At 45.2% G+C, this 27,598-nt stretch overlaps 1 protein-coding gene across 3 annotated transcripts in view; it reads left to right on the forward strand.

The window, feature by feature from the left end:
* The first annotated feature begins 13,069 nt into the window (after positions 1-13,069).
* Positions 13,070-27,598, forward strand: part of OTULIN (OTU deubiquitinase with linear linkage specificity) — a 31,854-nt gene continuing 17,325 nt past the window's right edge. Inside the window, exons 1-3 of one of the 3 annotated variants that reach the window (XM_060634375.3) lie at positions 13,070-13,383; positions 20,011-20,087; positions 25,285-25,379. In XM_060634375.3, coding sequence (XP_060490358.1) covers positions 13,208-13,383; positions 20,011-20,087; positions 25,285-25,379 — 348 coding nt within the window. In that variant the 5' untranslated portion in view covers positions 13,070-13,207. Of the gene's footprint in view, positions 13,384-13,780; positions 13,804-20,010; positions 20,088-25,284; positions 25,380-27,598 lie in introns of those variants that run through there. The other 2 variants (XM_078444438.2, XM_081795996.1) reach the window with 2 other exon arrangements.

Raw genomic sequence — 27,598 nt, forward strand, 5'->3', positions numbered from 1 at the left:
CCTCTTGATTGCCCTGCTGACTGGACCAGTTCAGTGAACTACCTCATTTCACAAAACAGAAATTACGACCCTGTGAAGTCCAAGGTTATTGTAAATCAACACTTTTCACAAGGTCTTGGATCACCTGGTATGGTGGAAAGATCACTAGGCTTAGTGTCAGAGGCGTCTGAGACATTCAGGTCTTGACTTGGGGGATGGTATACGCAAAGGGGCTGCACAAACTAAAAGGTGCAAAGCAAAAGGATTAGAAAGGGCTGTTGTTCGGGGCGCCTGGGTGGCTCAGTTGGGTAAGCATCTGACTTTGGCTCAGGTCACGATCTTACCATTGGTGAGTTCGAGCCCCACATCGGGCTCTGTGCTGACAGCTCAGAGCCTGGAGCGTGTTTCAGATTCTGCGTCTCCCTCTCTCTCTGTCCCTCTCTCACTCACACTCTGTCTCTGTCTCTCTCTCTCAAAAAGTAAATAAACATTGAACGAAAGAAGGAAAGAAACAAAGAAAGAAAGAAAGAGCTGTTATTCCACAAGCACTCTGCCAGGCCCCTTTGACACCTCCCTTCTAATCCTCATAGCAGACCTCTGAGAATTATTATCTGGATTTTATTTCTAAAGAAACTGAGGCTCAGAGAGGTTAAATGACTTGCTCAAGGTCACCCAGCTAGTTTTCTCTTTGCTATCTACATTGCCACTGTGATACTGCTGTAAGGAATTAATACTAAATTCACTGAGCAAAAGTTTATTAGTGATCACTGGTACCATCCACTGGGTTAAGAACAAGGTGCACAAAGATTTATGAGTGTTATGAACGGAATGTTTGTGTCTAACTAAAATGCGTGTGTTGAAGCCCTCGCCCCTACAGTGTAACTGTATTTGGAGACAGGGCCTTTATTGAAGTAAGTAAGGTTAGATGAAGCCCAAAGAGTAGGGCCCCGATGCAGTGTGCTTAGTGTACTTACAAGAAGAGGAAGAGACCCCGGAGCGAACCAGCCCCCAGCCCCATCATCCCTCCCATTTGAGCATGTGCGGTCAGAAAGCAGATGTCTGCAAGCCAGGAAGAGAGCACACGCCAGAATCCAACTCCACTGACGCTCTGATCTGAGGCTCTCAGCTTCCAGATTGGGAGAAAATAAATTTCTGGGTTTTGGTTTTTTTTTTTTTTGGAAGGATAGGTTTTACTTATTTATGTAAGAGAGCGAGTGAGAGACAGAATGTCAGTGAGGAAGACCAGTAGAGGGAAAGTGAATCCCAAGCAGGCTTGACGCTCAGTGCAAAGCCCGGCTCAGGGCCCCTTCCCACGACCCTGGGATCGTGACCTGGGCTGAAATCGAGAGTCGGAAGGACGGTCAACTGACTAAGCCACCCAGGTGCTCCTATATTTCTGTTGTTTAAGCCTCTCAGTCTTTGGCATTTTTTTTTTTTTTTTTTTTTTTTTATGGCAGCCCAACCCAAGCTAAGTAAGATAATTAATATCTACTCCCCTGAAAGCACTTCCAGCTTGGTTAGGGAAATCAATAGTTAGATAAGATATGACCCATGTTACCGTTGCTGTAGAGGGAATCCTGAGAATGGGTGAGACTGGCATGGACAGGTGACCACAGATGGCAGAGGGCAGCTCCAACCCCAAACACTCTGGGTTCTGGTTCAACAACAGAACTTCCGGTCCTCAGCTGCCACATATCTTAAATGAAGGGATTTTGATTAGTTGCCATCTAAGACAGTCAGCTGAGTATCTTTGCCCGCCCACACCCGTCAAAGGGCTTTGAGAAACCGTGAAACTCCTTCCGCACTTGAAGGTTGATATCTAAAATTTTCCACTAGAAATTTAATTGTAAAGGATGTAATTTCCACCGGACGATAAATGATTACTGACATTTTATTTTATTTTATTTTCTCAAAATTCAGAATGGCTGTATTAATTGGCTCTTGTTTATAGAGTGGAAGGACTCATGTTTGTTCTTGAAGTTTGGAGATAAAATTATATATCTGTTCTGGCATTAGCAACATTCCACTTTAGGTAAGGTGCGGCTCAAACAGATCAGATGTTCAACAAAAATCTGATTGAGTAATTAACGTATCAAACAAGTTGTTGATTATCTCCTCCATGCTTAGTTGGGATTCAGAGTGCTATTTTGTTGAAAATCTATATCACCCTTTGGAATTGAAAATATTTCATACAAAGATAAACGACATATTATAGTGTTCTAGCAAAATAATAATACATTTTTTCCCAGAGAATTTAATTTTTTATAAAGGACTATTGACATTTTAAAATAAGATAATCATACAACTCAAGTTTCCAATAGAACCTGAATAATATACTTATTAGAAATTCACTACCATTCATAAAGACTGCAATTTCATTATCGTTCCTTTTTCGCATTGGAATCTCATTTCTACTCCATTCTCCTTTCCCAGAATTCTATTTAATGCAGCATATTGTTATGTTTGAAGGCCTTTTATTATTTAAAATTACTCAACAAATTTATTTATCGTTATAAAATTATCAATAGTAAACACTTGATTAAAATAGGTTGTAAAGTTTGAAAGTTATTATGCATACTTGGTAAAATTCTATTGGACACATCCCTTTCAAAATCTATTGATGAGGGGCGCCTGGGTGGCTTGGTCGGTTAAGCGTCCGACTTCGGCTCGGGTCACGATCTCGCGGTCGGTGGGTTCGAGCCCCGCGTCGGGCTCTGAGCTGACAGCTCAGAGCCTGGAGCCTGTTTCAGATTCTGTGTCTCCCTCTCTCTGTGACCCTCCCCTGTTCATGCTCTGTCTCTCTCTGTCTCAAAAATAAATAAACATTAAAAAAAAATTCAAAATCTATTGATGAATGTTATTTATTGTTAGAGGATTTAATTTCGATTCTTATTTTTGGGTTTTATAGGTATAAGCACTGAGAAACACTGTTCTCATAAAGAGAAGAAAATGGATTTCTGTCATAACAAAATCATTCAATTCCTTCCACTTGTGAATTGCATGCCAAAAGTGTCATAGCAATCTCTTGTTAAGTATTTTGTTTTATTTTTTCAACAAAAAATTTTAAGTAAACTCTGTGCTCGACATGGGGCTTGAACTCATGACCCTGAGACCAAGAGTTGCTCTATCAACTGAGCCAGCCAGGCACCCCTCATTTAGTATTTTAAATCATCAGCTAATAGCTTTAGGTTCTCCTTCAACTCTGTTGAAAACAAAGCCTTAGAAACTACCTGGATTACAGAAGGATCTGTAATCCAGTCATGAGAGCCCGTCACCTTCTGGTTTCTGGGAAGGACCACTTCACTAACCTCACAAAAACAAACACTAGTTCTAAGATAGTGTCCTTGCCATGAGTTTGACACCTGGGCAACACGGGATGCTGATCTCTTACTGATATTCTCTGCTTTGTTCTCTCAAGACTCTCCCTCAGGAGCAATGCTTTCTTTGGGTGAAGTTATTGTCACCCCGATAATCCCACTCTGCACTCTATCTGAATTAACATATTGGCCAAAACACTCCATTGAAATACCAAAATACCCACTCTTGGGAGAAGAAAAGGAAAGACACCAAGCCTGAATGCAAGTTTTTGGTGCCTTCTTTGGGAGGCTTCTCTGAAAGCATTATTTAAATTGTGCCTTTGGTTTGATGCTCTAGAATAGCACCATCCAATAGAAACATACTGTGAGCCACATACGTAATCTAAAACCTTCAGTAATATACTAAAAAATTAAAAAGAAACAAGTGAAGTTAATAATGCATGTAATGTAATCCAGTCAGCCCTTGAACATCACAGTTTGAACAGTACAGGGTGGGCTTATATGTGGATTTTTTTCATTAAATATAGTACGGTACTATGAATATATGTTCCTTATGATTTTCTTAATATTTTCTTTTCTCTGGCTTACATTATTGTAAGAATATAGTACATAATACATATAGCATACAAAATATGTATTAATTGATTATGTTATTTCTAAGGTTTCTGGTCAACAGTATGTTATTAGCAGTTAAGTTTTTAGAGAGTCAAAAGTTATACTTGGATTTTTGACCTTGTGGGGGTTCGGTGCCCCTAACCTCCACGTTATTCAAGGGTCAACTGTATTTCTAAAATATGATCATTTCAACAGTCAATTTAAAAAATTTTAAATGAGATACTTCACATTCTTGTTTTTTAGTCCTAAGTTCTTGAAATCCTATAGTGTTTGATACAGACAGCAGTTTTTTTTAATGTTTACTTATTTTGAGGGAGAGACAGGGTGCAAGCGGGGGAGAGGCAAAGAGATAGAGACACACACATAGAATCTGAAGCAGTCTCCAGGCTCTGAGCTGTCAGCACAGAGTCCGACACCGGGCTCGAACTAATGAACTGTGAAATCACGACCTGAGCCAAAGATGGATGCCTAACCCACTGAGCCACCCAGGAGCCCCCAGACAGCAAATGTTCATTCTGATCAGCTACCTTTCAGGTGTTTAATACCCACAGGCAGCTAGTATCTACTGCATTGCACAGGGCAGCCCCTGAGGCCCACACTGTAGTAAGATTTCAGATGGATGAGAGATGTCTTCTGTTTCTGTGTAAGAACATGGTGAACAGTAAGGAAGCAGCTGGAAAGGAGGACAAGCCTATCCGTGCCCTCATACAGCTTTGAAAGGTATCTTCGGCCCCAGGACTTTTGCAGCACAAATGCATGACACGGCCCTGATGTCCCCTGAAAATGTGAGGTACCTCAGTTTGAAGACCACCATTTTAAGGTAAATTCTAGCTGCCAAGGTCTTTGGGAATGATGCAATGATAATGAAATTACCCATTTATGTCTTCTGAAGAAGGCCTAGTCAGCTATCCTTCTAAAATTCTGGACCAAGTAAAAGGAAAAATTCATGACACAGATTATTAGCAGAAGGTCCAGAAAGCGCTTGTTACTTTGTCAACAATGTGCCGGTATGAATTTTAGGGTAAGGTTCACAAGCTACCTGATCACAAGTAGAGAGTTTTTGGTAATGGTAGGGTGGCGTTTTCCTCTCTTAGTGTGATGGAGATAAGATCGGGTTATATGTGAATCATTCACCCACTATCGGACTACTTGAGGAGGAGAAGCTTTCCTGTGTTACGGCATAGCAGTGACAAAGAATCTTTTCCTTACCTTAATTTTCTGGGGGAACCTCTACCCTTTGCCCTTTGGCTGTAAGTTCCAGTGTGCAATATGAATGAGGGGCTTGCTTGCCAAAGGAACCCATATTCTCGTCCTAAAAGGCAAGTATAAGGAAGTAGTTTGTGATACTGTCCTAGTCTGCTTGGGCTGCCGTGAGAAAATCCCACAGACTGGGTGGCTTAAACAACAGAAGTTTATTTCTCACGGTTTTAGAGGCTGGAAGTTGAAGATCAGGGTGCCAGTATGGTTCTGTTCTGGAAAGAGCTATCTTCTGGTTTGCATACTGCTGATTTCTCCTGGTATCCTCACCTGGCAGAGAGCAGCAAGGGGAAGAAAACTTTGTCGTGACTCTTATAAGGGCACTAACCTCATTCATGAGGGCTCCAAGCCTCCTGACCTCATTTAATCTTAATTATCCCCCAAAGGCCCACCTTCTAATACCATCCTATTGAGAAGTAGTGTTTCAGCATGTGAATGGGAGAGGGGCACAAATATTTAGTCCATAACACCAAATATAGTCGCATTGGAGGTTAAGGGTTCAACATATGAATTTATGGGGGATACAATTCAGCCCATAGCAGATATTAAGGTATGTTAGAGTATGGAATTCCATTTCAGAAGCTCTCTAAATAAGATTCATCTGCCTGGATGATTTCTTTAGGATGAAATACTATTTAGCCGGAGGCCAATGACTACTTTAACATCTTCCAGAATCCCAAGTCTTCATATAACATCGTTCACTCTGTCATCTCCTTATGTATGAAAGTTTTATTTTCATGATAAAATAAATATCACCATAAGCCATACTTCTCCCTAGAAAAACTCTTGGGGACAGTTTTGGGGCTTTCCAGGTAAATTAATACTGCTGCAAGATATTTTTTCTAATGAATTATTTCCCCTATTTTTTTTTCTATTTAAAGTTATTTCTTCTAGTCTCAGAACTGCCAAGACAGTAGTCCCCGCCCCCATCCTGTTTTAAAAAAAACGAGCTTTCCACAAACAAGGGGTGTGCTGGAAAAAAGGGGTCTTTCAAATACAACTTGGCTATTCCTAGAGTAGTTAATTTCTAAGTGAAACTAACAATACTTCCTTTCAAGACTGAGTACAGTACATAACCTATGAAACTAGAATAAACTAAAAAGTACCCTTCCTGTTAATACTTTTGAAATTGATGTACAGAATATACTTGAAATCTATTTTTTATTGCTGTGACATTGGGAAATTCCATAGAGTAAAAATGGGGGGTGTTTTGACTTTGCTGTAAAATGTGATTTTATGGTATGGAATGGTGGGGGGCGGGGGGAATATGCCTCCAACTTGTAATAAGTTCCTTACAAATAATTAAATAATCAAACAAAGACACAAACACTCTAATGGTCCAACCCTGTTCTTCATGAACAGTTATTACGAGTAAAGGCTGTGTTTTCAAAGAAAAGGAACTTGGAGTCTTTCATGAATTAACTATTTTAGGCAAGGCAACTGAAGAAATGTTAACTGAATAGTTAACACTATTTCAAAGTGATTCCAAATGTTAGTTACCAAGTCTAAGGACTAACAAATTTCAATTCCATCATATAGCTTTTAGTTGCCTAATTAGGAATGTTAGATTCTAAGGGGAAGCTGGAAACTAACTGGAATTGTGTACAGCAATGTTAATATATAGACTTTTACATAGGCTTATAGATTTTTGTTATTATTTATTCATCTCTACATAAGAATAGGCTAGTTGTAATTATAGCACAGTTCATAGGCTTACTTTTCACCATTTCCTCTAAGAAACTCCAATTTAGGGGCTCCTGGGTGGCTCAGTTGGTTAAGTGTCCTACTCTTGATTTCGGCTCAGGTCATGATCTCACAGTTGGTGAGTTCGACTCTCATGTCTGGCTCTTTGCTGACAGTGTGGAGCCTGCTTGGGATTCTCTCTCTTCCTGTCTCTCTGCCCCTCCCCCATTCTCTTTTTCTCAATAAAAATAAAAGAAGCTCTAATTTAATTTCTGAATTATTTAGTTTAACACACTTGCTAATAATTTAATTCTGTAACGTCAGTTAAAAAAATTTCACACATCTCCAATGTGTACATATATATTACAAATGTATGTGTACCTCTGTGTTTATGTATATGTGCCCTATAAAACATATACATAGTAGGAAGTTTAAAAAGGTTAAAGATGAAATATAAACATTAAAAGTTTTCTACTGAAGTGCAAAATAAGAACAATATGACTAGATATCCTTCGTTATTTTTTTAAGTTTGTTTATTTTTGAGAGAGAGTGAGTGGGGGAGGGGCAGAGAGACAGGGGGACAGAGGACCCGAAGTGGGCCCTGCGCCGACAGCAGAGAGCCCAGTGGAGGGCTCAAACCCACCAACTGTGAGATCATGACATGAGCCAGTCAGACGCTTAACTGACCGATCCACCCAGGCGTACCAATATTCTTCATTATTTTCAAGATCTTGGTTTAACAGTTTGTGACATGTTGATTTGATTTTTTTCTACATAACAGACTTTATTGTTTTGAATAGGTTACAGTTACAGAAAAATGGGGAAGAAAATACAGAGTTCCTATGTACCCCAATTCCCTTACTGGTAACATCTCACATTAGTATGGCACATTTATTACAGTTAATGAACCAATATTGATAGGTTATTATTAAATGAAGATGATAGTTTACTCAGACTTCTGTTTAAGGACATTTTGTGTTTGTTCCAGGATCCCATGCAGGATCCCACATTATTACGTTTAGTTGTTTGTCCATCTCTTTAGACTCCTCTTGACTGTGATAGTCTCTTACTCTTCTTGTTTTGGGTGACCTTGACAGTTTTGAAGATTCCTAGTGAAGTATTTTGTAGGATGCTGCTCAAATGGAATTTGTAATTTGTCTGATGTTTTTCTCATAATTAGACTGGGTATGGGTTTTTGGAAGATCACGGAAGCGCAGAGCCATTTTCATCAGATTACATTCATTAAGGTTACAGTCTATCAACATGATTTATCATTGAGCTCAGATAACACGGTAACTTGTGACTCATGGATGGATACGCAGTCTCTAGTAAGTTCCAGTAGTAAGTCAAGAGCTGTTTCTCAAAAGGAGGATCATTTCCACAGAGGACAGCAGGGCTTTAGTCCCAAATCCCAAGGTTCGTCTTGTGATTCACTTATACCTGCTTGCCAAAGACTTCAAACAGCATCTTCATCTGCCACTGACACTTCAAGCACCGTCGGATTTACTGGGTCCTTTGACCCAAATGGCAGAGCAACTTGCACAGTAGCCTGGGCACATGGCAGAAACTTCTCTTTTCTTCCGAGGTGTTGTGCCTCTTCCTTTAATAACAACTTATCATTCCCCTTGATACACTCCATACCACTGGACCCCTAGTGATTTCACTGAGGAAGAAAGCCCTGGAATTTTGGAGGATTTATTTCCCATCCTCTGAAGTGCAAATATCTCACCAATATGTGTACAGTAATTGCTACTTCCTGCATATGATCTTCAGTGTAATGGAACAGTGTGATTTTCTGTGGAAGGGAAAGGAGGTCTCCACAGACTAAATCATGACATAGGGCTGAGGAGTTGATATATCCTGTGGTGGGTTAATGAAGGTGAATCGCTGGCCTTGCCAGTTGAAAGTGAATTCCTTCTGGTAGTCTTTTTCAACAGGTATAGAGGCAAAAAGGATTTGCCAGATCAATAGCTACATAGCAAGTTCTGGGGAATGTGTTGATTTGCTCAAGCAATGAAACCACATCTGGAATAGTAGTACAACTAGAATCACCACATAATCTATGAAAATCCGTTGTCATTCCCAAGATCCCTCTGTCTTATACACATGCCAAATAGGCTGGTTGAAAAGGAATGTAGTGGGTATCATAACCTCTGCCACTTTCAAGTCCTTAATGGTAGTGCTAATTTTTGCAGTTCTTCCAAGAATGTGGTGTTGCTTTTGGTTTATATTTTTATATAGAGAGAGCACAAGCAGAGGAGAGAGGTGGAGGTCGAGAGAGAGAGAGAGAGAGAGAGAGAGAGAGACTCTTAAGCAGGCTCCGTACTCAGTGTAGAGCCCAACCTGGGGCTCGATCTCATGACCCTGGGATTATGACCTGAGCTGAAATCAAGAGTTGGATGCTCAACCGACTGAGCCACCCAGGTGCTCCCCATTTAGCCTTTTCTACCATAACAACCTTTGCTCTATAGCTCAGGGGATCAACTGGGAATTCTGCTAGTTGCTGAGCATGTCTATTTTGATTACACACTCTGGAACTGGGGAAGTAACCACAGGATGTGTTCAGAGACCCACTGGGCCTAATGTGAGATGAACCTGAGCTAAAACTCCATTAATCACTTCCATAAGACCCTACACTGTGCAGACACAATGATGTTTTGGGTTTCCATGAATCAGTGTCAAGTTAGAGCCACTGTCTCCTAGTCTCCCAAAGCCTGATTATTTCCTTTCCCCCAATGCGCAATCACCCTGGTAGATGGCCACAGGACCCTTTGGGGGAAGGGTAATATACATTTTTGGCAATGTAGCAAGGTCCTTTCTCAAGAGGATTTGGCCTAGAACACAACAGAGATCAAGATGAAGACTGATAAAATTTTATCAGGCTGAATTTATTGAAAAGGACCCACTAAATAGATATTCTAGATACAGCATGTTACCTCGAGGGTTAGAAAAGCCTAACAGTTTATTAATAAATAATATACATTTTTGGCAATGTAGCAAGGTCGTTCAAGAGTACTTGGCCTCTCCTTCATTCAAAGAATTCTAAGTGTATAAACTGGCTCAAGTATAGAAAATGATGGAGGGGCTGTGACTTCCTGTTTCGGTGATGCAAGTTAGGACTTCTGTTCACTAGGCCTAGAACTCTTCTGTTTATACCAAGTATGAATTTAGTAGATTGTCCATTTCTTCTTTTCCCTAGGGACACTATGATCAAGAGGGCAATGTCATAGGTCTCTGCAAGTCAGACAATTCTGATTACTGCTTGGGTTCAGCTGTCCATTACAGTAACCACAGCCATCTAGTTTTTGGCAGCTAAGTGCCACCTCTTGGTTCCTGCTATCCCGGGATTCTATTATCCCCACTGCATTTAGGAATCCCAGTTTTACGGTGGTAGTTTCTATTGTAAGATTTACCAGAGTACAGAGAACAATTGCAGAGCCCTTCAAAGATGCTGGGGCTCCCCTCATAGATTTACTTCTCACAGTCATGGTAAAGGGTAATGTTCCTTGGACCCTTCTGGGGTGGATGAGCAAGTCTTACATGGTAAGTCCATTCTAATGTGTCAACTCCCTTACCTCCAAGCCTTTGGATACCTTTCCCGATAGTATCCTAGGCAGTTCTGGCATTTCATTTAGTGTAGGTACCTTGGGGAGGATGGAAGTCAAGAGATCGATAGGGTGTTGCTCAGGTCCTTCTCATCGTGGGCCCAGTGGGTCCCTACACCCATCTTATGATTATTTTCCCAGATTCACATGCATAATAGAAAAAGACATACTCAGCAACCATTCAAACAAACTGTTAAGCTTTTTCTAACCCTTGGAAACAACATCTTGTATCTAGAATATCTGCTTAGTGGGCCCTTTTCAATAAATTCAGCCTGATAAAATTTTAAGTCTTCACCTTGATCTCTGTTAGTTTCCTAGCTGCCACAGCAAACTACCACAAAATGAGGGCTTGAAACAACAGAAACTTATCCCCTCACAGTTCTGGAGGACAGATGTCTGAAATAAGTTGTCAGCAGGGCCACACTTCTTCAGAAGACTCTTTGAAATCATCTTTCCTTGCCTTTTCCTGCATTTCTTTGCATGTAGTTACAACACTTCAATCTCTGCGTCCACCTTCACATGTCCTTATTTCTTCTGTGACTATATTCGGCAACCTCTCCTCTTACATGGACACCAGTCACTGGATTTCTGGCCTACTCTAATCTAGTAAGACTTTCCTCTTAACGGATTACATCTGCAAAGACCCTATTTCCAAGCAGGTCACACTGAGGTTCCGAGTGGACGTGAATCTGGGGGGATACTATTCAGGGCACGATAATCCCACATCCTTAAGAGCCATGGGAAATACAACCCCTCCCGATATATTCTTTTGTATGCTCTGAATTTTTTTTTTTTAATTTTTAACGTTTATTTATTTTTGAGACAGAGAGAGACAGAGCATGAACAGGGGAGGGGCAGAGAGAGAGGGAGACACAGAATCTGAAACAGGCTCCAGGCTCTGAGCGGTCAGCACAGAGCCCGACGCGGGGCTCGAACTCACGGACCGTGAGATCATGACCTGAGCCGAAGTCGGACGCCTAACCGACCGAGCCACCCAGGCGCCCCTATGCTCTGAATTTTTTAAAGCATGCGGGCTTATTACTTTTTCAAAATTAAAGGAAAAAAACCCCACCCCATAGTTTTTCACCTCAAAGTACAATTATTGTACCCCTATTTTTCCAGCTTATTGAAAAATAACGGACACACAACACTGCATCAATTTAAAGTGTGTAACACAATGGTTTGATTTACATACACCGTGAAATGACTACCGCAGTAGGTTAACACTTACCATCTTATATAGATACAAGAAAAAAAATCCTCCTAGGATCTACTTTTAACGGTTTTCCTATATATCCTACAGCAGCGTCAGACATAGTCGTCATGTTATACATTACATCCCTGGCACTTATTTATCTTATAACTGGAAGTTTGTGCCTTTTGACCGCTTTCCTCCAATATTCTTGGAGGACAAAATATTCTTCCCACCCAGTTTCTCCCTTTGATGCCCACTACTATCTAGCCTCCCTACGCTGGACTCCCAGTTTTGCCCTTTTCCAATCTTTTCTCTAACTGCAAAGTGATCTTTTAAAATAGTCTCCACCTTCCCATCTTTCCGGAGGCTCAAGCACCAGCTCCCTCTTTAGCCTAAGGAAGCTTTTTCCCATCTGGTCCCTAGCATTCTTCTTCCAGTTTCATTTTTCAGTAAAATCTCCTGCTACCTGTTTTGTCCCCGAATAGTTGCAGGTTTCTGAAGTGCCCATGGGTCCCCTTCCTCCATACCCCGGTCCTGCACTCTGCTTTAGGAATACCCCTGTGTATTCCCTGACTGCTCATCTTTCGAGGCGACTCTATTTTCTCCCCAGAGATGAAACATTTCGCCTTCTTCTGATCTTTGAGGTCTGCTAATATTTTCCCTTTGCTCGTATTCCCTTACGTCAGATTTCACTTTAATTTTTTGTTTAACGTTTATTCATTTTTGAGAGACAAAGCATGAGCGGGGAAGGGGCAGAGAGAGGGAGACACAGAATCTGAAACAGATTAAATTTCCCTTTAGAGAATACGGCCCATGAACACGCACTGCCGAGCTGGCTCAACTCGGGTAGAACCAGTTCAGCCTCCCGCCCTCGCAGAGACGAGGGACCGTAACTCCCAGCCCCGGAGCCACAAGCCTGACCCCACGCCCAAGACCAAAGCTCTCCGGGCTCGGGGGCGGGTCGTGACGGAGCTGTCACTCGGGGAAGGCCAGGCGAGCCGCACATCACTCAGTCTGCCCACATCCTTCGTTTTATGGTCAAGGAAACCCCGCCCGGCTCGGAAGTCCAGAATGACACTGCAAGGCGCCCAAACACATTAGCATTCTTCACACCCCAGGCTGGCCTTCCTCGTCCTCGCGTTCCTCCGCTGGTTCAGTGTTCTTCCCCTCCTTTCACGCCCCGGAAGGGCCGCAACATCCACGGCAAACCTGACGCGCGGGGAACCCCTGCTTGGACCAGCTGTGTGGAGCATGCGCAGTGTCCACCCCATGCAGGTCTTCCACTCGACCGCGGCTCAGCCCGCGCAGCCGCAAGCTCAGGCGCCGCGTCGAAGGGCTCCCCGCCCACCCAGTCCTAGCGGGCCACGCCCCCTCATCGCGGGTCAGAGGGCTCGGGGCCGGCGGCGGTGACGCGTGCGGAAGCGTTCTGCGCAGCCTCGGAAGCCGGCGGGCGGTACAGCGGCGGCGGCGGCCACGGCCGGGCGCCCCGACGGGAGGGGCCCCGGATCGTTGGGAGGCGGCCGAACCCCGGCGTCGCCGCCGCCGGCGGCGGCCCGATGAATCGGGGCACCATGCCCCAGCCCGGATCGTGGCCGGGCGCGAGCTGTGCTGAGAAGCCGGCGCGGGAGGCGGGGGCCGCGTCCCCGGGCCCCGCGAGAGCCGCGGCGCGGGAGGGCGGGAAGGCGGCGGCCGGCGGGCAGCCGCGGACCGCGGTGCGGTTCCCGGACGAGCAGTGAGTCGCGGGGCGCAGCGGGGGCGGGCGGGGGCTCTGGGTCGGTCCCCTCGGGAAGGCTGGGCGTGGGGTGGGCTGGGGAGTAGCCGGCTAAGAGCCCTTCGCAGCCTGTATTCGGGGTAAGGTCGTCGGCGGCGGAGAGGAATTCGAAGACGCTTGCATCCAGTGTCCGTACAGGTGGTTTCCCCGCAGGGTCCGGCTCGCAGTCCTGGTCACCCAGTGCCTTCTGTTTTTACGTCTGCGTTGCTCCAAAGTTAAAACAGAGCTCCGGGAACTTGGGAAACAAACCGGAAAAGCGTATTGTTATAACTAACTCCCAGTGAATCTTTCCTCCGACCTAGTTGGGGAAGGAAGTAAGGTTGCTTCTGTCACAGCCAAAAGAAAACTGAACCATGCGACAAGTTTGTTCTTGGAAGGCAAGTTGCCGCTTGATGAACGCCCCACCTGTTGAATAGACTTTGGACCGAGTCTGACCCAATTCTCTTTTGCCCGTTAGTAGCTTAACAAGCTCTCCTCCTCTCCACCCCCACCCCCACCCCCACCCCCACCCCCGTTACTTTTAAGCACGAAAGATAGTGCTGGTTAGAGCAGTTTTTTAGCGAACTATAAAGAAGGCAGCTTAAGTTGGAAGAGTTTATAGTTTTAGCAAGGGTCTGGGGGGAAGGTGGAAGCGAAGTGTAAACTTGAAGGCTGCAACTTTTTCCACACTTTCAGGTTCTAGGCACATATAAATGTCTTTGAATTTCAGAATTGATGAAAGCACTCAGATAACTATTTTGACAGCTTAATTGGCTGGCAAGTTGAATTGTAAGGTGTGTTCAAATTAGATTTTTTTTTTGGCATTTCCTAAAAAGGGGTGTTTGGCAGGCCTGGTATTCAGCTAGTGTATTATAATAACTTTCCTGTGCCTGGTTCTTTCTCATGGGCGTTGACATTCTCGTTTATTGAGCATCTAAACCCTCTGGGATGGTAGTATCCACACTTCATGTGTTAATGGCTATTGGGAAAGCTTTGCAATAGGCAGTCGCAAACTCCCCCACCCCAGGAGCTATGCAGGTAACCTAAGCGAGTGAGGCTGGCCAGGTGTGGGCCATTGGTTCCTGGATAGCTGTGTCCATTGCTGTTGGGGTCAGAGTCCACTAGGTTCTATCCTCTGCTTGCTGGATTTTCTATATTTAAAGAATCCCAGTACCCTGGCTTTTTAATGGAATACCTTGATTTTTAAAATTGAAACCGCTCTACAGACCCACGTGTGAGCTGCTGCGCTCTCTGGCTGCAGGTTGGCTCTCTGGGTTGGAGAACTGCAGACTCCGCAGAGGGTAAAGTAGGCTGGGGGAGGTGGGGGTGCCTTCTGCTTCTGCCCCTCCACAGCTCATGCTGGTTTCTAACCGCTCCTCCCTTGCTTTTGCCCTGGTGGTCTGAGCCGTGACTCCCTGGTTAGAGACCCTGCCCCCCAGAAGCTGCACCTTAGCCTTGGCCCCAGCATTCTCATGCCCCCGTGAGATGCAGGAACTTTGGAGCCAGAATCATGTTCCTAAAAGTATGCATAATTATTTGGCAAGTTTCCTGAGTCAGAACCTGGGGAAATAGGTCATGGTGAGGAGCACTCTTTCCCAAAAGGTTTTGAGGCACACCTCTTCTTACTGCTGTCAGTAGAATTACAGACTTGGTCTGAAAGGAATCTGGAAAAAAACCAAAAACAAAAAAACAGCCTAGGGTTGTCATTTTACACGTTAGGAAACAGGTGCAGATTCCAGAGGTGCAGCTCGGCCAGGGAGACGGAAGAGGTTTGAGGGCCAGGTTCCCTGATGCCTCAGTGGGAACCTCACCCCCATCTCTTTCTGGCTTTCTCAGCAAAACCAGGCAGAGGAACATGATTTATAACGACCTCTCCTAGCTTGTTTGAGAGCTGTGGTTGTCATCCTCTGGGCAGGCCTTAAGGATGGCTCACAAGATGACTTAGGGTCTGACTTGAAGAAGTCTTAGATCAGACCAGATTTGGTTGACTTTTCTTGAAGCTTCCTCACTGTTCCTATGAGCAGGTTGGCCGTGCTTTATCCCCTGCTCACCCTACCCCTCCATTTCAAGACTTAGGCTGTATCTACTTCTTGCCCTCAGCTAAGGTAATCTTGAGGATCAAGATGGTCTTGGGACATGGTTGGTGGCCAGGCTAGACATGCTTAGGGAATTGAGAAGCAAGACTGCTTCGAGGCCCTTCTTTGTCCGCCTGATGGTGGCACATGGTTTGAATTTAGGACTGTGTGTGGTGGAGAGCGTGTCTGTGAGCCCCTCTGAAATTGAAGGTGAAATTTTACGTGTATTTTCTGGGCTGAGCTTCTGATGAAAGCTGTGGATTTTCAAAAGGGCTGTGAACAACAAGTTGTTAAACCATTGTTCTTGGGTATTGCTATGTGTTTTCCCACCTGCCTCCTTACCTCCTGCGGGGTATGTTTGATAGGGTAACAGCTACTCCCTCCTGCCCCTTCTCCCACCTGGATGTAAAGCTTGTTTCCAACCTCATTGTTGAGGATGTCTGGGTTGTCCCCAGATACCTCTGGAGTATCATGAGCCAGTCATGGAAAGTCCACTCGCAGAAGGGAGGTGGAATTTTGGCTTGGGTGCCGGTACTTTCCTGCATTTGATGTGTTGTTCACCCATCTCTACAGCCGCTAAGTGGTGGAGAGAGGCTGGGTTGAGTGGTCTTTGCTTTTCCTGTGCCTTTGTGGGAAGGTACATTGCTGTCCCGTGGTTGACACTGTCTTACCAACACTGCCTGGGCCATTGGCGTTCTAGGATAGGCCGAGTTAAGCATGAACCGCAGCGTTCAAGTCCAGAGAGCCGAACAAAGTCATACTCAGTTTAGCCTTTTTAGGCAACAGAGGGGAACTTAATGCAAATGTTCATAATGGTGAGTGGTTAACATGCTGTCTTAGCTTTGCATAGAAGTTAGAATTGACTTTTTTTCATATAACCTGTTTACTTGTATCAGAAATTGAAAAATTGGCTTTGCAGAAATGTCTTGCTTCACTGACCGATGTATTTTTAGTTTATAGTTTTTGTTCTTGGCAATAGTATAATTTTGTCTGTTTGTAGTAAGCCTTTTTAAATTAAGTTTTCAAAAACTTATTGTTAATTCAGGTCTTTAAACAGAGCAAGAGAGATTATAATTTAGTATGCAAAGTCATGTAACTTAATCATGTATATTGCCTTAATATTAAGAATAAAATATTTCATCTCTAGCTTAGGAGAAAACGGGGGCTTGAAAAGATACACTTTAAAATAACATTATGGTGCTAAACTAAGAATTTCTAGGAATTTTCTAAGTAGAACTTACTAGGATTTTGGTTTTGAAATTTAACTGAGTTGTGTAATTGAGCGTGATTCACGAATGCCATGGTCCCCCAAAAATCAAGTCACATTTAAGACTTTGTCTTAGTTTTCTAGCTATCGGTATATTTTCTAGAAGGAAGGCTTTTGTGGTGGTGATCATTTGAGTCGTTGGGCTTTGGTGGCCTCTTTAGTGCCAAATGGTAGACACTCCCCATTCCTACTCCAACTTGACTCATAAACACAAAAAATTACCAAATTTCTGAAACTGACCGGCATTGACAATTTTATCTTACAACATAGTATCCTTTTTCTTTTCATTATTTCACTATCCTCCCTTCTCATAACAAAAATTCAAGCTTCTAGCTATTTAAATATAATTAATATACAACAAAAACACAAATAATAAATAATACACTTATAAATAGTACGTATGTATTTGTAATAAATTGGTAAATGCTTCATTTGTCATTATTTTCAGCTTTAATATATTGAGTGAACTAATTTCTTAAAATTTTTATTTTTCTTGCTGTCACATCTCTCTCTCTTTCCAGTTGATTGTCCTTACGTTGGGGGACTATTTCATTTTGGCTGTTAAATATCTTCTTCTCTGACCATACTAATGGAACTTACTGCTTAAACTTAAAATTTATTCTCTCTCCAAGGAATTAAAGGCCATATTACAATTTCCTTGGTGGCTTTGTGAAGTTAGCAAATGTCCTTGAATGCTTGTCCTTGGGGGCTAGGGACGTTAGCAAACATTTGTGCACAGGCTCTGAGTGAAATCTGATTGTGGCTAAAGTAATTTGAATGCGCTCTGGCCTCCCATTCGTCAGTTTCTGCTTTGCTGCTTTTGTGTATCTTGAATCACTGCTTTTTATTTCCAATAATCTTTCCTTCTACTCTGTCTTCCCTTTGCATTTTGTTCTCATGCTGACTTCTCTTTGTTCCTTTCCTATTGGCCTTGGTGCCAGTTTGTACGTGTGGCTGTTCTGAGAGATGCTCCTTTAGGGAACTTCCTCTGGGCACTGGTGTCCTGATTGCACTTTGGTTATTTTGCAGGTTAAAAAGGAAGAGGACAAAAGTAGAGCCAAATGTGCCTGCGGCGTAGCCACAGAATTCGCCTGAAGTACAGTTTTTTTTAACAACACATAGGTCGATAGTGTGTTAGAACTTAAGTCCTCGAAGAGGAACCATGTAGATCATACGGATCTAGTCTACTCCTCTCGCTTTGAAGATGAGAAAACGGAGGCCAAGATTAGGGAAGTGGCTTGCCTGAAGACATGCTTCTGATGATGATCAAGAAAGTGGTTCACTTAAATGCTTGTCTTACAGGATCAAGTTCTCTCCTGTTCGATAAAGCTAGCAAGGAGGCCAGAAGTTACCACAAAATTATTGAAAGAAGAACTAACATGTTTAGTCACTTTTTATTTTAGGCGTTTGATGTCTGGTCCCCGCGAATCTGGTTTCTGTTTGCTTCTACCTCTGGCGTGGGCTCCCTGGGTGACACCATACCTTTTACTTGGAATCTCACGGGGGTCAGAGCACATGGAAAGTACCTTTTCCTAATATGTCCCCTCAGCCCCACGGTGTTTTAAAAAATAGGCACACACACCCCCCCCCCCCCATCGCCTTTATTTAGAGAGAAAAAAAGGAACAGGAAATGACCATCGGGCAAACCGTTTATTAACACTCTGCACCAGTGCCGTAGTATGAGAAGGAGAATAGCTAGCATTTTAGAGCGCTCGTGTTTTATCTGTGTCTTTTTACAACAGTCTTTTGAGGAGAGTACTGTCTACTGTTCACAGGTAGTTAAATCCAGGTGCTGAGAGTCACAGCTAGTTCAGTTCCACGGTCCCGCGCACGGGGCTGTAAGGTGCCAAGGAGCGGCTAAACCCTGACGTGACTTCCGGGCCCCCACGCTAGCCGCGGCGCTCTGCGGCGGGGCCGCCCGGGCCGCGTGTGTCCCGCTGTGTGAAGCAGGGAGCCGGGCGAGCAGAGGGAGCGGATGGAGCCAGTCACAGGTGTAAGAGCCGAGGCTGGCGTTGGTCCGGTGTTTGGACCGAAGCGTGGCCGTGCGGAGAGGAACCGTGGCCTGCAGGCTAGAGCGGCGGGTTAGGGCCACGTGTAGACCTGCCTGCTTATTGGGAGCCATCGTAGGGTTTCGGTGACGTGGGAGAAGGTGGGTTTGTTAAATTCCCCACTTCGGTCTGCTTCTCTCGGTACCCCTTCTGTCTCTTGCTCCCGCTCACCTCTTCCTTCCTCTTTCCCTGCCGTGCTGGGCCATGTGCTGGGAGCTGGGGTGCCGCGGTCACCGGGGATGGGAGTTTCTCGGGTCGGTCGCTTAATTCCTTATTTGTCATTAACCTTATTAACCCCTTCCTGTGATTCATTGGCACCTGGAGGCTCTGTCTGGCGTGAGGACTGGGGCTGTGCTGTCACGGGGGGGGGGGGGGGGGGGGGGCGGGGGGCGGGGGACTGCAGGGAATTAGGGGTCTGATTTCACCCTACGTGTGCACCAGCCAGTTTCCTTGTTTTCAGCTCTGGGCGTCTCCTGCACCCTGAGAAGTACTTGGCACCTCTGGTCCCTGAGCCTTTCTGGGGTTCTGCGGGTTTACTGGCCGTACCATCCACCGGCACGGAGACTGTCCTGTCCTCTTGTCACTTGCTCTTGGTCCACCTCGGGACTGTGGGGGCTCTCACGTGTCTTGTGGTTTGAGCCAAGATAGAGCTGGTATTTCTGTTTCTCATCATTGTCAGGTTGTGGTTTATCTCGCAGGGCAAAGGAGACACCCTTTTTCAATCCTCGTCCGGCACCCGTGGGGTTTTCTTCCTTCTCTAGTACGTAGTAGGTTCTCGTTCAGTCACTAGATGAGACTGGAGACTCTTCGGGAACCTGTCCTGTAAGTCCCGAGTCAGTCAGCTTGGCAGCAGTTCAAGTACGTGGGACAGTAGGGATACGCGCCACAGGACGTGGGTGGCAGCGTGAGCGTGGGGGCCAGGGAGCAGGAGGAGCCTTGGGAGGGCTTTTAGTGTTGAGGACGTGTAATAACTGACGTTTTCCTGTCCTTGTTTTTAAAGTAGTGTCTGTAAAATTTGCTTGTGACATGGGAAACTGTGGAGTGATAGCAACATGTGCAACCAGGATTTGAGAGCCATACTTTCTCAGTCATCATCACGTAACAGGAAAAAGTTAAACTTTTCGTGTCTTACAGATTTTTTAAGCAAGCGCGTACTGTGATAAGAGGGAAAATGTCAGTGCAACAAATTTTTGAAATGTCTAATTTGGTGTGATTTCAGTGAGGAGGACATGTATCGTGACGCGGATGAAATAGAAAAGGAGAAAGAATTACTTATACATGAAAGAGGGTTATCAGGTATGTTTGGAATTGTTTTATTCATAGACTGATTACTATTTATAGTAGAAAATGCAGTTAAATCGCTGTATCCGTTTCCATAAAATACCGAGACCTGCTTCCTAGGAAACATTCTTCTGCACGTGGCCTTAGCTGCGTCTCGTTACCCATTTTGCTGAGGTATGTCTGGGGAGTACCGGTTCCTGAGGTTTTAAAAATTTCATGCCAACATTCTCCCTGCGTTCTCTACATTCGTATCATTTTCGCAGTGTGCGGATTGGCTTAATCTCGTGACGCCACCTCCCTCAGTTCATGATTTCCCTCATATTCTTAGAGGGAGAGTTTGGATTGGAGATGCACGTTTCCTTTCCAGCGGAAGGACTTCTGGAGAAGCTGGCTCCATGCGTCTTGGCATGCAGGTGGCCACGTGGATGCCACCGGCTTGCGAGAAAGAACGATCACGGGATCAGTAGCCCGAATCCTCTGATTGTTTCATGGCTTTTTGTCCGTGTTTCTGCTCGGTTATGCCTGCTCTTCTCACCGCGCCCAGAACCCACGGGCCCGTTGCCTCCAGGGTGAGGCCCTACCCCTGGCCTCCCCCGGCCTCCTCCGCCGGGCGCATGGCCGGCAGGGCCTTCCCCGGCTGGTCCCCGCCGGGGCCGAGTGGGGGTGCTCCACTCGGGGGATGCTCCATAAACGATCCACCGGCGCCACCGTCTCTCTCATGACCTGTGTCACGCGAGTGTGCCGCCGGTCGGTTTTGAGAACTAACTGCTGTGTACTGTATGGTTAACGAAAATAATTGTCATGTGCGTGATTAGGAACAGATGACACAAAGCGGGGTTTTTGATCATGCTCAAGGCTTCCTTCAGTTGTCCTCACAAGGAGTTGGTGGACCTCTTTACCGTGCTAGCCCTCGAAGACGTTCTCTGTAGGCGTCCAGTCAGGGGCGTTCCTTGGCCGCACCGCTCCGTCCTCCGTGAAGTTTCCGCAGGTGCTCTGTTTCTGCTGCTGCCACTGCACACGATTCACTTTGGACGCAGAGGCCTTCCTGGTTAGTCGTATTCCTGGGGAGCGAGCGGTTCCTTCATCATTGGGTGTCCCCGCTGCATTTGTGGGGCCCACTGGCTCGCTTTGCGGCGATTCGACTCTGCCCGCCAGCGTCGCCCTCCACATGCTGCGGGTGTTTTAGCTTTTCAGTGAGCTGTGTCATTTCCAGCTCTAGTCTGAGGCCGGAGTGGATCCCTTTACACTCCTTCCTGCATCTCAGTCCTTCTGGGTTCGTTGCCCTTCCTGAAAGAAGATCCTTGGGAAGTGCCTCTTTAAGGGTCTGTTGGTAGGATGCTCTGTTTGCTGGAAAACTTCTCTATTTCACTTTGTTGTTGAATAACTCCAGACGAGCAGGTGTTTTCTGTGACCTTGAGGACTATCCCGTTGTCTTGTTGTTTCTGGGGGAGTGGCAGTACTGCGGTCACACCAACCCTTGGTAGATAATGTGTCGTGTTTTTCTGCAGTTTCTTTCTGATGTCTTGTGAAGAGTGGACTTTTAAAAACATACTGCTTGAGGTTTTCTTCCTTTTGAATCCCTAGATGCCTAGTTTGCATCAGATTGGGAGAATTCTCAGCCATTATCTTCTTGAATATTGTCTTCTTCTCATTCTCTCTGCTCACTCCTTCCAGAACTCTAAGATGTGTGCTGGCCTCCTTCAGTCATCCAAGGCTCTTCATGACGTGCCCTTTCGTAGATTTTTTTCTTGTAGCCCCTGTTCCATTCTGTACTATTTCTTCGGATCTCTTTTCTTTTCTTTCTTTTTTGGAAAAGTTCTGGGGGCGCCTGGCTGGCCCAGTCAGTAGAGCGTGCAACTGTTGATCTTGTGGATGTAAGTTCAAGCCCCACATTGGGTGTAGAGATTTAAAAATAAAATGTTTCTTTTTAAAAAAGTTCTGTCTTCCCTTCAGGTTTGCCTGGTCTCTATTTGATAGTTTTTTGCCCTTTGCTCATGTTTCTTACTCCTTTTATTTCTTTAGGCATTTAAAACATAGTCTTCTGGATCTGAACAATTCATTCCCTGAAAATCTTAGCAGGTCTAATTATGCCATGTGCTAGTTTTGCTTGTTTCTTGTTTTTTCGAAGTTTGAATTGCAAGCTCAGATTTTGCATTTCTGTACAGGGCTCGTGCGCCCTGCCTCGAGCGTGAGAGAGTTTGGCCTTGTTCCCGCTAGGCACCTGGGGTGCCACCAACCTTGGGCCACATTATGTTAATTTCTAAACTTGAATTTCCAGAGTCTTGGGGCTAATCTGAATTCCCGCCCTGTCCCTGTATGAGAGCCAGCCTGTGATTATGAATTCTCTGGGAGACTTCCTCTTTCCCAAGCCAGAGCCCGGACGAATGCAGAAAGTTTTCTTTTGCTCTCTCTTTATTAGTGAAAACACCTTTCATTAACAAAAGGGCCCAGGGGCTGGCAAACTATGGCTCCCTGGCCAAATCTGATGTGCCACCTAGTTTGACCAAGTTTTAGTGGAATTTCTTAGTCTACGTATTGTCTGTGATGGCTTTCACACATGGTAAAGTTGAGTAATTGTGTCAGAAACCTTACGGCTCTCAGAGCCTACGTTATTTATTTTCTAGCCCATTACAGAAAAAGTGTGATTCTTGCCCTAGCCTGCCCTTTGACTGAGAGTCCCAGCTTTCTGAAGTTCAGTTTTAAGTGCCCGTCTTTCCAGGTTCCGACTCCTTGTCTTTGTTACCGTATGGGGGTTAGGACCAGACCTCTTGGTTATTTGAGCTCCTGGTTATCACCTAGTTTTCAGTTTCTCCTTTGGATTTTTTTTTTTTTTTTTTTTGCCATTTGAAATGTTCTTTCTTGAAGCTCCTGGGTGGCTCATTTGGTTAAGCGTCTGACTTCGGCTTAGGTCACGATCACACGGTTTGGGAGTTCAAGCCCCACATCAGGCTCTGTGCTGTCAGCATGGAACCTGCTTTGGATCCTCTGTCCGTCTCTGCCCCTTCTCCGCTGGTGCGTGCTCTCTCTCAGAAATGAACAAACGTTTAAAAAACAGTGTTCGTTCTTGGAAATAGTAACGGAGTCTGTAGTTTGCAGTTAAAGAAAGAAAGCTGCTTGAGGTCAGGCACTGCCTGTCCTGCGCCTCTAGCTCCTGTCCTAGAGGAGGGCGTGCAGAGGTTGTTGGAGCCTTCCTCCCAAGAACAGCTGCAGGAAGGGACTTAGAGTGTCATTTTGATGCTCGTAGCCGTGTGGGTCCTCCCTTTCCCAACCCTCATTGCCTCCCGCAGGCCTCTTGTTCAGCACAGGGTTGTGGCCTGTGACTCGTCCTCTCGATCTCATGAGGTCTCCTCCTCCTCCTCTTGGTTTTGGGCCGGTGACCAGGCCCACCCTGCCCGGGGCCCAGGGCTTTCGCTGGTGTGGGCAGGAATGAGGAACGCGGGCTGGGAGAGCAGGAAGGCTGGACTGTGTTCCCACGATGTCCTTCCTGAGCTGGACGTGTGCTGTCCGGACAGGCTCACAACACTGCCTGGTGGAAAATCGTGGCCCAGTCAGTGTCCTCAATTCTGGATGTTTGCAGTTCCTTGTACGTTGTGGAGAGGTGAGTGAGAAGGCAGATACGAAGAACTCTTCCCTCCACTGCATAGATGCTCAAAAAATGGTTTTTGAGTTTAAGCACCGATGGGTCTGCATTTGAGGATTGGCTGTGCAGCGTCGAGAACTGTGGTGTCTGTGTGTTATGCTTCAAGGTGTGTTTATGTTTAAGCCGGTCCTGACTTAGGCCACAGAGAATTGTGTGTATGTTATCTGCAGAAAGGACTTTGTGTTCCTTACTCATGCCTCTACCCATCACACCCTGGATTGTGAATGCCTGTGATCTTTTCTCCTTCTGTCTACAGACCCATTCAGGACAGACTCCGAGTCTTAGGGCCTTCGTGACCCCGGTTTCCAGCTCAGTGCTTGGCACATGTTAGACATTCAGTAAATGTTTGTTGAATTGGGCTGAGTGTGTTTTTAATTTACTCCTTCCTCAGGAGTAAATACCTTGTAAGGTACTTCTGTGTTTGTATCCTGATTTCCTCGCTGACGTTTACTTCTTCAATAATTTAAAAAGGAGATCGAGATGTGCCTGAGAATTTCCTTCATTTTCTTCCTAAAACACACACACCCATGCGTGTGCATACATATATACCACAAATCAAAGCCATAGCTTATATTTTAAATAAGGCAAATCTAAAAGCCATTTTTTATTATATAATTTGTCTGATTGCAAGTCGTATTTTTAATGTATCGTTCGAGTCAAATGAGGTCCATGGTTCAGCTAACATTGAGAGCTCCGTTAGCTTCTGGCTTATTGTCAACAGCTTTACAGCCTTTTGGGATCAGGCAGAGTATAAATAAATAAAGACAAATACAGTTTTTGTTAAAGTAGCTGTTATCTCTTTGTATAATGGATATAAAAACTAATTAAAAACCAGTAGATGTATTTTTTCACGGCTGAGACGTGCACATTTAATTTGATTAGAACAGTATTCTAGGACACCCTGTGGCAGTGCAATGCCAGGTGCTAAGATCACAGCTGAGACACAAAATAAGCCCTTGCCGTCAAGGAATTATGCCTTATTGTGTCCGTGGGTGCGGGTATGTAGGGGAGGAATGCGGAAAACGGAATACGTCAGGTGTTGATCAGTGCCAAGAAGAAGAACAAAACAGCGGAAGGGGAATAGAGTGAAGGTGTGCGGGGGGCGTCGGGACCTAGGGGTGTTAGGTGACATTTGAGCAGAGACCGGTAGGTAGGGAGTGACGGAGGCCCACAGGTGTGTCGGAGAAGTACAGGCGAGGCCGCAGGTGGGGTGGGAGCAGGGGCCAGAGACGCCGCCGCGGTGGGGCGGGGGTGGGACCTAAGGGCCTTGGTAGGAAGTAAGGACATCCATTCCACTCGGGGGGTTCTGGGGCTCTCAGAACCCGGGGGTGATGGCTGTTGTCTGACTCAAGTTTGAAGTGTCTGGCTGCTGTGTGGAGAGTGAGGTATGGTGACGAGGGAGGCCCACTGGAGCGCCTCCAGGTTATCCAGGACTGAGGTGATGGTGGGAGGTTGGGGGGATGCTGGGTCTTTTTGGAGTGAAGTGAGAGAAGAAGTAACCTCTGAGTAAAGCCGTCTGTTGTTTTGATTGTGCTGTTTCATTACCCACCCCTGTTTTTGCTTCTTCAACAGAAGCCAGATTAAGTGTAGCTCCTGAAATGGACATCATGGACTACTGCAAAAAAGAATGGAGGGGAAATACACAAAAAGCCACATGTATGAAAAAGGTACAGTGCCTACACGCACACAGTTCAGGCCTTTCAAACAGTCTGTCGTGAGTATATCCTTAGACATAGTTACAACAACCGCTATTAGACGTTGTAAATATCGCTATTCTAATTTTAGAGATGAGGAAACGGACTCCAAAGGTAAGGGACTTGTTTTGAATCATAGCATTAATACAGAGTCAGTATCAGTTATTCAGTGACTTAGTTTCTTGGAAAAACATATCTGTTAGATGTAGATTTGTGCTGCTCAGCGTAGGGTCAGTCCTTGGTTGTCCTCTTGGGGTCATTTGGTCGTTCGGGGCCAGGTCCTTCTGGCTTGTTGTGGTAAAAGCCGTAGGGAGGGACCAGCAGATGCCCTGCCTCCCGCTGTCCCCACCTGGGTTTGGTTTCATGCCTTCCTGTCTGAGGGGCTTGGGCTCTCCTGCACTCCTTATGCAGAGGGATCCGGAACTGCTCCCTTTATTTAGGGTGTCCCTGGAGCTGCCCCTCCTTGTCCCATTGCACAGATTGATACCCCCTAGGTAGTGTCTGAGGCTGTGGGACATTGGGGATGCCCATGACGTGGTCCTGCTGTGACTGGCTGGGTTATCGTTCCGTTGGACCCTTGGCCCGCCGCAGCGCTTACTGGCCAACCGCAGCACCCTGTTGGTTCTCCCCTCAGATGGACCCTGAGTCCAATATTCCTTAGTGTGTTGAACGATGTGGAATTGCTACTCTGACCATTTCTGAGCTACTTAAAGCAGTTTCAACCTCAAACTTCCATCCCCTCTTATGACCTCTGGGTTTATCCTTTGGTCATTTTTCTCTTGGGATTATTTACATTATGACTTTGAATGTACTTTTGTACTAGAGATATTGACCTGTCATATTTGATAGGAGTGTCTATTTTTGTGGTTGTTTAGATCTGTGTTATTTAGCGTTTAAAATTTAAAAATATTTGTATACATCTGTTCTTTTCTTTACATCTTGTTTTTATTTATTTATTTTTTATTTTAGAGAGTGGGAGTGGGGGAGGGGGCAGAGGGAGAGAGAGAGAGAGAGAGAGTCTTAACGAGGCTCCGTGCTCACCGTGGAGCCCGACACTGTGCCCGATGCCATGACCTTGGGATCATGACCTGAGCCGAAACCAGGAGTCAGACGTTCAACCGACTGAGCCACCCAGGCACCCCTGAGCTTGTTTGTATAGAAACGGTCGTGCCTCTTCTACACGCACCTCAGCTGCTCATGCTTGCCCTGCAATGGGCTGACCTTACTCAGAATGTAGCTGCTACTTTGAAAGCTCTGAGAGCCAAATTTAGCTCTGCTCTCTGCGAGTCTGAACTGTAGACTCCTCACGTCTCAGGCACTTGGTGGAGAGCTCACTCCTGAAATATCTGGGACCATGAACATTTAAGTTTGTGAGGCCATCTGCCGAATACGTGTATTGTCCGCTCGGAGGTTTTCCAAACAGCCCCATATCAAACTAGACAACCAGGAGGCTGGATACCTAACATATGTCTTCTCATCTTCCCCAGAAATGCTTTCCTTGACTTGCAATTTTATTTCGTGACCTCAGACTCTTTACAGGATCTGTTCTAACAATTGGCACCTCTGGGTCCATAATTGGACGTAGCTATTAAGGGTATCCACATATTCTGTATTTTGCAACTCATGCTAAAATCGTTTCTTTGTGATTTTAGTTCTAGAGAAAGATTTGACCATGTAGTTGGACTCTTTCAGTGACCAAATAACCAAAGGCACATCAGTTAAAAAGTGTCACTCTGGGACCCGTGGCAGTAATTAGAGCATCTCAGGGGCCTGGTAACAGTTGGGCGTCTCGGTTCTTTTTTTTTGCCCTTATTTATCTTACGGTTTATTTCTGTTTTGGGTATTCTTTTGGAAGTAAGTGTGTATAAATCCAAATTTAGTTTTAGAAGTTTGAGTCACCTCTGAAATAGCATGAGTAATTGGTGCATTTGGAAAGATGCAGTTACCGTTGAGTTAGCCATCGCGAGTATTCCCAGGATAGCTGGGAGTCCACCGAAGGGAAGAGGTGCTCGGTGGGCCCTTACTGTGTTGCAGTGATTGGACCACTAAGTGAAAACGCAACTCTCAAAATTTTATTGTTGGAAAAAATCATTTCACACCCACTTAGAACATCATCCTGTGACTTGCCCCTTGAAAACTAATAACGAGGGTCCCGTACTTGGGCACGGTCTGCATGGTGTCCACCCCACGTT

This window comes from Panthera onca, chromosome A1 (genome assembly GCF_046562875.1).
Source record: "Panthera onca isolate mPanOnc1 chromosome A1, mPanOnc1 haplotype 2, whole genome shotgun sequence".
Classification (NCBI taxonomy): domain Eukaryota; kingdom Metazoa; phylum Chordata; class Mammalia; order Carnivora; family Felidae; genus Panthera; species Panthera onca.